Source organism: Sipha flava, unplaced genomic scaffold (assembly GCF_003268045.1).
Source record: "Sipha flava isolate LNK unplaced genomic scaffold, YSA_version1 88_pilon_pilon, whole genome shotgun sequence".
In the NCBI taxonomy this organism is placed as follows: domain Eukaryota; kingdom Metazoa; phylum Arthropoda; class Insecta; order Hemiptera; family Aphididae; genus Sipha; species Sipha flava.
In genome coordinates, this window is record NW_020273630.1 from 1,043,548 (window position 1) to 1,057,143 (window position 13,596).

At 26.0% G+C, this 13,596-nt stretch overlaps 1 protein-coding gene across 2 annotated transcripts; it reads right to left on the reverse strand.

Moving 5' to 3' along the window:
• Window positions 1–1,663: 1,663 nt before the first annotated feature.
• Window positions 1,664–6,613, reverse strand: LOC112693548. 2 transcript variants are annotated; one of them, XM_025568660.1, is made up of 4 exons: window positions 6,510–6,613; window positions 6,266–6,418; window positions 2,131–2,331; window positions 1,664–2,066 (listed from the first exon to the last, which is right to left on the reverse strand). In XM_025568660.1, exons 1-4 carry the CDS (start codon window positions 6,558–6,560, stop codon window positions 2,031–2,033), a joined length of 441 nt encoding a protein of 146 aa, XP_025424445.1. In that variant the 5' UTR covers window positions 6,561–6,613; the 3' UTR covers window positions 1,664–2,030. The 2 variants fall into 2 exon arrangements, with proteins under 2 accessions (XP_025424445.1, XP_025424447.1); XM_025568662.1 differs by having other exon boundaries at window positions 2,139–2,331; window positions 6,510–6,612.
• Between the last annotated feature and the right edge of the window lie 6,983 nt (window positions 6,614–13,596).

Below are 13,596 nucleotides of genomic sequence, written 5' to 3' on the forward strand. Positions count from 1 at the left end.
GTTGTCTATAAATTTCTATAAATAAATACATACTAATTGACACGCACAAACTAATAGAAGTAATAAATCATAATAATCACTATAAAGTTTAAATTTTAAGCTTAACGAGAAAATATTTTATGAAATTATAATATTTATCGATCCACCCTAATGAGAAACGATCAGAAGAATCTCTTTAAGATAAATAGTTTGAATATTTTCGATTTAAGATCATCATTGAGCATAGTTGTTATGTTTCATGTTTATTTATTTTTAAGATATTTATTTAATTGCTTTAAACGTGTTTAAAACTGTTTAAAAAATCTGAAAAACAAGTAATTCTTAATCTGTGATCAACAGGCGGTATCTCATACAGCACTGAAGTATGGCGACGACCTATAAATTCCATATCAATAGTATTGCACAATGTACGATTGCTGATAGTATTATTTATACTATCTAATATTCTATCTATGCTATGGTAATACCGCAGATTAGATTAAAATAATAATCTAAGCTGTAATGATAAGGTATACCAAAATGTATGCCTTGTGGTATACCTAAGTGATGTCGCGGCTACACGGTCACAATCAATGGTCTTCGTCAATGGCTTTATCAGTTGTTGAGATTGTTGTATAACTACTAGCAGTTAGTTACTCGTGTTCCATGTGTTATTTATGTGTTATTACTTAGTAGTAACTCGTAACCAGCGACGGAACTAGAAATATTTATACCAGGAGAAAATGTTAAAATTACGCCGAATTATAGATCATGAATCAAGTACCATTCCTTACAATTGTTTTCTTATGATTACCATACAAATATATTTATTGGGTTTTAAGCTCATTAACATTAAAAAGTTTAAAATATCAAACAAGTAGTAAATAATGAGTTGTAAACTATAAAAATTACACTCATTAAAACTTTACGACTGAAGATGTCTTCCTTCCCCTAGCTCCACCCTTGCTCGTAACTTAAAATTTTTAAAATAATTTAATATTATTTGTTTCGTACTAAATTTAGTACTTATTCTTGAGTTCCTAGATCCATTCCCTAGATACACATCCCATAGTTTTAAAATTAACTCTTAATTTATTAAAAATTAGTGTAAAATATTGTTTTATATTTAAAATGCTTTGTTTTAAACGTAACCAATGGTTATTAACCACTCTACCAATGAGATTCTGAAAAATGACAGCTGTATCTACCTGTAGAATATTTTATGTGACACAAAATTGTAATTGTAAGGTTTTTTGTGACAAATTGCAAATTTGAATGCAAATTTTACTGCTTTAATAGTTAAATAAAAAAAAAAAAAAAATAATAAAATCATAAATTCTATAGTTTATTAATAATAGTACGTTTCGGTATCATTTAATAAGTAAGTAACATATATTAATAATCTTACAATAAGACTTTTATTTTTATATATAAAATAATAATTTTAATAATAAATGTCGTTATAATAATCTATGTTGACCATACTTAGTATTTTATGTTACTATTTACTATTTTGTAATGCAATACGTTTTCATTACCGATTTACTTTGCACAAGTTGATTTAGTAATTGTGTAAAATGAACAGTGTACACAAAATTACTGTTTTGATCGTACCATATTAATACCATTGACAAATATTATAATGTTGTTTCAAACTTATGAATAACAATAATTTTACAATGTGTAATAAATATTAAATTAAATCGATATATTATAATTTTAATAACATCATTTTTTTGTTGATTATAATATGTTTCATTTGAAATTGAAGACTTTTAACATGAAAACGTAAATTAAAAATTCACTCAATATTAAATTGGTTTTAATTTTCCTTCCGCATTATACAAGTTTTAAAGCGTGTCCTTTCGCAGGACATTTGCTAATAATATTTTGTTCGAGCAAGGAAGTGATGGCCTATCAAGATATTACTATCGATATTTGTATTTCTTCAAAATAAGTTTTTAGTTTTCTTTTAATTCACTTTGGGTTGGTAAAAATACATCAATAATTCGATGTCCTGGTTTAAGGCTTCTTATCGAGAAGTAATCATTTCAAGTTAAGTCATAGATAATTTTTTGTTTTTGGTTCTATTCAAAATAAAATATGATTAATTCAATAGTAATCTAGTTATTATTTTAATTTTTCACATACTTTCATACTTTCTGTATATTGTTGCATTAATTCGTTAAATTTAAGTGTATTCTTTCTCTGCGTGTGAATTTCGGGCAATTTTCGACCGGGAAATAATCTGTCGGTAGTGCATGAATCAGAGAAATATTGAACCACCGTATCAATATGATTCTTGTATCTTTCTTTTTCTGCTTCACTTAGTGATGTTTTTTCTATCATTTGCTTAAAAAGTGAAATTAGATTAAATAAATATGAACATTGAAATTTACTATCAATACATATCTAAATATTTTGTATATATTATTAAATGTGTAATCATGTATAAACATTTAAATATTATTTTAAAAATATTAAGGTTTGGTTACGTTTTACAAAATAAAATAAACCAAAACTCAATAGTATAATTTATGATCACGCATCATATTGCAATTTTACGTAGGTATTTTAATACTTTTTTGTACTTCTATATCTTTGTGTATAACATTTATATACATTTTTTTTCAATAATCATACACGAGAGTGATATACTGACGTGGAAAACAAAATATTTAAAAGAAAGTAAAATTAAAACGATTTTTTATTAATTTATGAAATCTTTTAAATATTTCGAAAAAAGAATAAACCTTAGTTTGCAGACCATTTTCTGGTACCATACCCTATCAAAGGCTCGGGCCACGTTTTAAAAAGGGTTTGTGCAAATTAGCTTTTTTCCTAACATATACGAGATTTTATTAACTAAACCAGTTCATTTTCAACCTTTTTGTTTTGTAACCCACTTTCCTAACCAGACATTTTTACAACTCAAAAACAAGTTAAAATTGCTTAAATGTATACCATTGTAGAAGTGCTTTTATTAGTGAATAAATTAAAATTTATATTTTTATAGGTATCTATATAATACTTAATTTTAATTAAAAATAATGATACAAAAAAAATAATAAATAGTACTTGTAATGACACTGAAAAAAGCTTATGTTATTATGTTATAATACAAAAAAAAATCGTTTCTTGACTGTTTTTACACAAAATATTTCCACCTCCGTTCAATTTTACGTAATGCTGTTTATAGATAAATTACATAAAAATTAATTTTATGCATTAAGTTTGGCTATCGCTATACTATTACTTTATTTGATTGTCCATTCTTTTTTTTTATTTAACAATTAAGGCTTCAACGGCAAAGGTTATTAGATCATAATTGATCATTAGGCGTTAAATATTACATGTGTTAGGTTTAAAATTACAATATTACATATTACATATTATATAAGTATTTTATTTATTATTATATGATAGTATTAACCTAGATGAGGGAACAATAAATAAAATATATAGTATCATAGAAAGTATTTGGCATGAAGAAAAACTTCCGAAGGACTGGATCAACGCATTATTTTGTCCTATTCACAAAAAAATGATCCACAGAAATGTGGATTCGACACAACGTATAAAATCCAAGCATATTGTATACTGGACAGAATAAAGCCTATAGCAAAGATTTTACTAGGAAACTATCAGGAAGAATTTATACCCGATAGATCTATAATGGATCAGATTTTCGTAATAAGATAAATCTTACAAAAAAGTTGGGAATACAATAAGGATGCACACATATTGTTTGTGAATTTTAAAAAAGCTTATGATTCTATCCATAGAGAAATCCTAATACAAATACTAAAAGAATTTAGATTCCCAAATAAGATTGTAAACTTCATTGGAGCCAGTATCAACCAGGCGGATATAAAGGTTAAGATAGCAAACACAACATTACAGCCCTCGAGGGTGACAACAGGTCTCCGACAAGGGGATGCACTATCCCAGTGTTGTTTAACTTGGTACTGGAAAAAATTGTACGAGAAATGAATATATCAGAATGAATTGAGCTGGGACAGATAACAATAGAACAAAGACTAGGGGTATTTGAGAGGAAAGTTTTAAGAAAAATATATGAACCGGTCTTTGCTAGTGAAACGAATGAATGGAGAAAATTGCATAATTATGAACTTCAAATGCAGTTTCAGAGACCTAATATAGTTAAGGAGATCACAAAAAGAAGATTCATGTGAGGGGGCCATGCCTGGCGTAAGCAAGGATCCTATCGGAAAAACGCCTTTAGGGAGATCCAGGTTGAGATGGGAAGACTGTGTGAAAAAAGACATAAAAACGATATGACCAGGAATAAGATGGAGAGAAGCTGCAGATGACAGGGACAGATGGCAAGATTTGTATTTAGTGGCATGGTCTCAAAGGCCGAAACCAAAAAGTGCCAATGGAATCCGAAGTGCTTTGATAATTTATTTTATAAATAAATAGGAGGATAAAATAGGTTAGGCCGTATATTATAGTGACAGGTGTATAATTTATAAATATCTAATAATATTATTTCAGAATTAAAAATAAATTTAATTGATTTGTAATTTTTCACGAATATTGTATGTTTTGTCTTAAATTCTACATTAATATAATTTACTAAAAATGAATCGAAAATGAACCCAAAATCGAAATCGGAAAAAATAAATACTGGTATTCGAAAACAAAAACGAAATTGGAAAAAATAAATACGGATACTTAAAACCGAAAACGAAATCGGAAAATATAAATACCGTTATCCAACACCGAAATCAAAATTGGAAAATAAAAATACCGTTATCCAAAACCAAAATCGAAAACGGAAAAAATATATACTGTTATTCTGCGATATCAGAAAAAATATATATCGTTATCCGAAACTGAAATCGAAATCGGAAAAAATTAATACCGATGTCCGAAATCGAAATCGGAATCAGAAAAATTGTTTTCGGTTTCAAACCCTTGTTTATAATGAGGACTTCAAAAATATATTTTTTACGGAAAATTGAAAAACATAAAGTAATCTAAATAATTGAACAAAAACGAAAATAATACAATACTATAAAACATAATTAGAGATGCACAATTATTATTATTAACGTCAGACTACCTGCCTTTCGTTTATTGCAACAATATTTCATTTATAATAATAGACGTAACTAGAGTTCACATAACAAAATAACACAAGCGGAACTAGGAATTTTTAAACCCGGAAAAATGTCAAAACTACGTCGTATCATAGACCAAGAATCAAATACCCTTCTCTACAATTTTTTTCTAACAATCAATATACAATCGTACTTATTGAGGGTAAGGCACATTATCAGAGACAAAGTTAAAAATATCGTATTACATAGTAGGCATTTTTCACATAATTTTTATAATTAATTAATATTATTCATAATTATCTTATTTTTTTTATTATTTTCACCAAGAAAAAAAAATTCTGGAAATATATGTTAAATTATTTTGCATAATATCAGAGTAATAGAGATTCTTTTATCTGAATCAAGATTTTAGATATCTTCTTTAATTTAATTCTAATATAATAATTGTAAATTAAACAAAAACTGTATTTAAATGGTATGAAAATGTGAAATATTAATAAAACATGTGAATATTGATGAAATATTTAAAAATATGTATTCATAACAATATATGTGAAAATATGTAAATTAAAAAAGTCTCATATTATTTAGGGTATTATGAAACATGCTTATTTTTAATAGGAATTAAGAAATTTACATTCAATAAAGTTATGTAATTACATAAAAATCCACGTCCTACTAATAATATAAACATTTTACATTTTTAATCTAATGAAAATATATTTTTTTAAAACAAATTTAAAGTTTAAAAGTTATAGCTAAATATTTCTTAATATAATACAAAAATTAAAATTTTTAATAAATTTGTAATTTATTTTCTATCCGGCAATGATACAAATGCAAAACGAAAGCAATAATACCACATGGTTCTAATCATCCTTATTCTCAATTTTTTTTTTTTAATTCAGTATTCTATAAACTTTAACCTATTACACTAAATAATTATAATTTTTAAAACGATTAAAGCGAGCTAAATATTATCTTTAATAAAGCTCATAAAAATAATTTAGTTAGGAAAATCTCAACCACGTACTGAACATTTGAATTTCGATAACACTAACTCCAAAAAACTTGTTATATATCTAATAAAATCTTCATAAAAAGATTAATTAATCTTAATGGGGATTAATTGAATAATTAATTAACCTCCATTTTTCCTTTCATTTTACTAGAAATATTTCAATTAAATATCTACTAACCTTTAGGAATATCGGTAATGTATCTGTCATTTCTTCCACAAATAGGGCAAATACATTGTTAGGTATTGAAGTTCGAAATATAAAATTTGTAAACGGAATAGCAAAACATCTAATAAATTTTTGCCACATACTTTCAGCAGCGACATTGTGAACCTGAACATAAAAACATTTAAGACAACAGTAAAAATATATAATTTAAAATATTTTCGTTATTTAATTAAAAATAATATTTTTGAATACTTTCCTGCATTGCAAACATGGTAAGTGTAATAATGTAAATATATGAGAGTTTCATCGTGCTAGTTAGTAGTATACTCACTCAAATGACTGAACAATACAAAATGGAATTCAATGTTGATGACAATATCGTAATTGAAGTATATAAATATATAATTAAATAACAATAGGTATATAATACAACCATATAGATAATTTAATAATTATAATTCATTACATTTCAATAACAATTTGTTTTTGAACCACATATTTCAGAGGTATCCAAACTGTGACCGCAAACAAACTTTAATAGTCTCCTCAAAGAATGATAAATAATCTCAAAATATAGTTAGGTTGTAGCGCATTATTGCGCGAACGTGTTAATTATCAACTTTATCATTATTTATGAGTTTAACAATTCCATTTAAGGCAACAAGGAAAGGGATATTCACATTTAAATTATTTAATTTTATTTTATTTTTACTTCATCCGAATAATAATTTCTGAACTTAAAATCAAATTTCAACAAAGTTTTTTTTAACCATGACGAAAAATCTAAAATATTTTTTAAAATCTATTTAGTTGTGATATTCAGAAGTTATCTCCTCCCATTTAAATGGAAACAATTGATATGTAATGTAATAATACACTGAAAATCAAATATCACGAAGAAACTTTAGCTGATTTTTATAAAAAAGTTTTTCCCGATAAATTTTTAATTTTATAATTTTTTAAATAAAATTTGATTGAATATATATGTTTGATCACAAAGTTTTTAATATTATTTAATATTATTTTTATAATATGCTACAATTTATTTGTGCAAACAAATATATTCTAAAATTAAATTCATTTGATCAAAATACAGGTAGGAAAAACATTTGTAATACATTTTGAAACTTGGAAATTTGAAATATTGGAACCAATAAAATATTAATAAGTCCTTATATATAATTCATTAGAATTAAAAACCATAAGTACTAATACAATTTTTTACGGATAAGAGCTTTTGATGTTTTAAGTGGCCTTTGAGTATAAAAATTTAGAGACTTCTGGCGAAGTGCATGTCATGTGAATGGTGTATGATTATCAAAATTAATATATAACTTGACCGTTATAAAACCGTAAAGATTAATATTATTTAATCAATATTTAATGGCAAATTTATTTGTGCTAAGACGGAGACGATAAAAACTATTTTCAAATTGCGCGAGCAGATGAGTTCGCAAGACGTGATAATAACATTTCATTCGGCAGATTTCTCAAATCGTGCGCACTAATGAGATCATTATACTGTTACCTTGTAATTTATTAAGAATCGGTCAAACAGTAACATGATTTTTATCGCATAGCTAATGCAGGACAGTAGTGGAAAAACACAGCGGGGACAATGATCCCAAATTTGTTTCGAGCGTTCCTCGTAACTTTTTTGAACAACTTTTAACTAATTATACATGCATTTATTATAAACACAAGAACGGTGTATAATTATGAACAGTGTTGTGCTTTAGATAAATTTATCCAGATATGGTATCTAGATAAAAAATAAAATTGATATCTAATTTTCATCTGAATAAAAATCATAGTTATCTAGATAAATGTAACGAGATAATTCACAAAATCTGTAGCTAAAAATTAGTAGTAACTATTCTACAATTGTATCATTCAATATAAAATAAATAACTAAATAAGATATTTCATTTGTATATTTACTTGCAAAAATTGTTTCTAAAATAGTTTTACATAGCATTTATTATTAATTATGAACAATGTCAATTTATTATGTACATAGACATATAGTACCTACATAATATCATTGATTATAGAATAGATAATTCTATAATCAATGATAATATGCATTGGAGGTTGGAATTATTTATAATTTCATAACATGGCCCATATGGGAAAGTCTCATGCCCGTATTACTACAGAATAGATAAAGTTAGATTTAATCTATTCTGTGGTATTACGAACGCCGAAAGAGCCTTATAAGAATATTAGAACCAGAGATAACGCACCATAGGTCTAAACTGGTTATTATTGCAGCTGCGCGGTAGAGGGTTTATAAATACAAAAATACAGAAATAATTGTCAATAAGAAAATAGTAATATTACAATACTCATTACGCTGTATATACCTATACAGAAATCGATAGTTCTCCATCATCATTCGACCGCCTTAAAATTCAATATTTATATATAAATTATGTCCATTGTTCATGTAATCATGTGCTCTAAATAATTGTCATTACCGGACCCCAATTCTATGAATTCATACTTTGATGTGTCTACATAATATTATTGTTGATACAACAAAATAAATATTAGGTTTGAAACGTCCGTTATTTATTAAAAACTCTTACTCTACATAGCGCACTCTCATCCTCAACGTGTTCAGTGTTGATTCATAATTTTGTCTAAGACTCAATTTTATTTTATTGGTGATATATTTTATATTTTGAAATGGACCGTTACATGATAAAATCATTACCCAATACCAAAATAGTTCGTCTACAAACGGATGAAAACGTTGGTACAGACGTTTCACCAAAATCGTCGACAGAAAATGCAATACAAAATTTCCGAAGTTTCAATACTTATTTGAAAAATTTTATAAACTATAATCGACCAATGGTGTTAAAATGATGGCATCCTCTGTGACCTGTCGTATAAATATAAGTGCGTCAACTAAGTCAAGTGGAAACTTATTAAGCCAAATTAAAGTGAGTTTTTCAACAAATTTTTTTTAAATCCGAACATTGTGGTTAATTTCTTATTAGTTTGTACGAAGTATAATTATTATTTTACAATTTACAAGGATTCAAGTTATATCTACATATTAAGAACAAAATGTATCATATTTTGTATTTATGATTTACCTGGTTCCCACCCATAATTATAATTTATGAAAATTACCTACCTATAATTATTAATAATGTTTCAATTAATTGTTTATACATTCAACATCTAGTATTAATGCCAAAATTTGAAGTTGAGCATGAAAAGTTCAAATGTTGTTCAAACCAAAATTATTGATGTTCGTCCAACAAAAATAAATAAGGACATGGTAATTATTTGATCAGATATTTTCTAATTTATTTGTCATAAAATAATCAACAATATTAAACCAATAGCAATTACCAATTTGGAGTTATACTGTTGTTTAAATGTTTAATATATAGGTAGGTAGGTACTAAAATATCACAGAATACAGATTAGATGAAATTAATTTTAGTTTTATCTAATCATTGATAATATTAGGTTATTTTTTACTTAACTGGTAGTTACCTAATTTTACTTTGTACCTAATATGTTTTTAAAGAAAAATGTTATTAAGTTATATCCATGTCATATCTAAAAAAAAAAAAAAATAATTCAATATTTAAACTTTTTAATTACTTTAAAGATTATAATATATATTTTATTCAAAACATGTTGGTTTAAAATGTTCAATCTATTCTTTTGATATATTTTTATTAAACCAGTTGAATGATGAATAGAAACAATAAATTAAATCAAAAATATAAAGCTTATAAAAAGGCTACCTACTTTAAAATTTAAAATAATACCTACAGTCTACAACACACGCACACACCAATGAGATACATTCAATACTTCAATAGTACATATAGTTTTTTTTATACTGTAGGTTTATTTTATAGACTTACTAAAATCTGGTGCCTACCTGCCTAGCCTATATCAATTGTTTTTTGATATATGTTTTATATACTAGGTACTGGAATAATTATAAAATCCACCATAAATTAAGTACCTAATAATTGTACATACCTATGTAACCAACTAATAACTCAAATTACTACATATAAATTATAATATATATGCCTCCATGTATAATATATAAACAAATTAACTTTATTTTAAGTAATTTAATAAATAATAAAATTACTATTATTATTCATCTTTCATATTCACTTATTTATTTATTGGAATATTATTTTATTATTATTTATTATATACATTTAAAATTACCTGTATTTTTATATTATTTAATTTTTATCTATAGTTATGCCCAAAGTTTTGATATTACTAACATATACTTATTAACATTTACACTGTATTTGAAAAATAGATTTTTTTTTTTTATAATTTTATCTCCTAAAACATAATTTTGAAGATAATGCTCTTTTTACAGAATACCTCCATTATATAAACCATTTAAGCGTTAGATAACACTATTATAGTGTGTTAATTGTTATTTTATTTTCAGGTGAAGGATTTAGTGTTTGAATACATTGTAAATGAAATGTGTCCATTAAGAACTTGTGAAAAACAGTTTCAAACGTTTAATTGTAGGACTTACTAGATCAAATGATGCTATAGCAGAAAACAATTATCTAAATAATTAGATTTGAAATATGAAGTATATGTTTCAATGCTAACTGATTTAATAGCAAAACATGAATATATTTGTGCAACAGCTGATGTATGGAGTGCTAATAACCAAAATTACATGGGTATACACTACTTCTTAGTTCTTATGCATATTATTAATATTGATTATTTTATAATTAATTATGAAACATTTATAGGAATGACTTGCCATTTCATAGACGAGGAAACATATTTTCGTCAATCATATGTCATTGGTTGTATTCGCATTAAAGGAAGCCACAACTATCAAAATATTACTGAGGTTTACAAAAAACAAATTACAAAAACGTAAAAAATTGATCTATCAAAAATAACACATATTGTCACAGATAATGCTTATAATTTGGTAAAGTATTCAGAATGTTCTCTTCTCTTCCTTCTCATGAAGCAAGTACAAGTGATTTGGGGAATTTTTATGAAAATAGTTCAGAGAGTTCAAATTTTGATAGTGGATCTGACTGCTCAGACTTGGATTCAGAAAGAGTTAATTTGAATAATTTGCTAAATGTAGAATCAAACCTAGGTAATAATAGCAATTTTTTTTTTTTACCTCAGCATATGTTATGTTGTGCACATACATTAAACTTAATTGGAGCCAATGATATTTTTAAAATTTCTGATAATAGTTATAACAAAATTTCTAAGTCAACTTTTAGTAAACTATCAAACTTTTGAAATTTGGCCAGTAGAAGTACAGCAGCAATATTACACAATATATAACATATGAAAATGTAAGCTCCCAGTTTCTGTGGTAACTAAGTGGAATTCAATGTATAATGCGACACACAAAATGTCTAATCATAAAACAAATGTAGGTATATTATTTGAAAAATTACATTTGCCTAAAATAAAAGTTAGTGAGTGGGGGATATATTCAATATTCATCGAAGAATATTGTAATTTTATGAAACCATTGGCTTTTTCGTTTGATAAATTGCAGGCTGAAAAGAACAACTTCTTGGGTTATGTTGCTCCCATTCTTTTAGCTTTAAGAAAGTTGTTAATACAGTCCAACCAGTTAATAAATTGTAAACCATTAAGTTTTGTAATTGTAACTAGTCTTGAGAAACGATTTAGTTTTTTATATAATCTAAGTGAACCAAAAAGTAAAAGTTTTATATCAATAAGTAGCATCAATAAGTCATCCAACATTCAAAATGGACTAGGTACCTGTTAGGTATAGAGATCTATGTAAAAAAAATATTTATTGATGAATGCAATTTGATGTCCTCTTTAATTACTACAAATACTGACTCTGCAGATGACAGTGATAATATGAGTGATAAAGATTTTTATAATTATATATGTGATCAAAATTCTAATCATGATTCTCTTGATGAAGAAATAAATGTACAAGTATTAAAATATTTAAATTAAAAAAAAAAAAAAAAAACTACAGTTATTAAACAGTTTTCCAGTAATTAAAAAAATATTTTTGAAGTACAACTCAACCCTTCTGTCATCAGCACCCGTGGAAAGATTATTTAGTGGTGCTGTCCAAGTTATGACATTAAGGCGAAATTGTCTTGGTAATACAACATTTAATAAATTATTGTATTGCCAATCTAAACAATAGATTTATCATTATTATTCATTATATATAATATATATTTGCAAAGGAAAGCATTTTGTTATTCATTTTCAACTTAAACTTGTACTATAAAATATTATTCATTTTGTTCAATATAATACAAATAAACTGTTTTTATATTTATGTAAAGAAATAATGTTATAAGTACCTAAAAATATTGTTTTACGATTATTTTTTTTAAATTTTAGCTATAAACAGGAAGTTAATATATTTGCAAAGGATTTTGTTACTCATTTTAAACTTTTACTATAAAATTTAGCATTCTTGAAATATTGTGTAATTGTGTGAATACTGTACATAATACAAATTTATTTTAATTTTCAATTATTATTATACCTACATTAAAATTTTGAGGTAGTGCCTTATATAAATATCTAAATAAAAATTATTTTATCTAAGCACAACACTGAATATGAATTATGAATTAATAACACTGATGACTTATTAGTCGTTTTTAAATTAGATGATTATTTTGACCGAACGTGTGAGCTGTCCGATGCACTGTTTTTAGAACTGTATGGGGTACACTTTTCAAGGGCCACGAAATATGCGTGAACCGAATCCACTTGTATCGCCTGGCTTCAAGTCTTGATTTCCATTAGAGGTCCGTCGCGTCCGATCGAAAGTTGCGATCGTACCGCTAAATTATTGACGTCGGATCGTACCACGATACAGCGTGTACATGAGGTCGAGATCAACGTGTACAAGTTTTCAAAGCTGTAGCAAGGAGTGGTGAGAGGTGCATACACCCCGGGTGTAATTCCTGGGAGATGAACCTGAGTGATAACTTAAAAAATCTCAAAAGTCGATCACAAGTACTTCACAAGTTAGCCATCCCTGTTATAAAGTATTATTGTGCTATTCATAAAATAAGTCAACGAATAGTATCATTATAGTAATACAAAAATCAAACGATTATCATCATAAAGTAATAATTAAAATACCATTCAAAGTAAGGTTATTTTCTTTTAATAATGTTATGACGAGCAATTATACATTTTTATAATCTGAAGACTTATACATCGGTTTCCAAAAGAAATTATTATATTAATTATGTAAGTCTGTAATAATATGTTCATCGATTTATTTAACAACCTATGACCGTATGATAAAATATGAAACATATAACCGT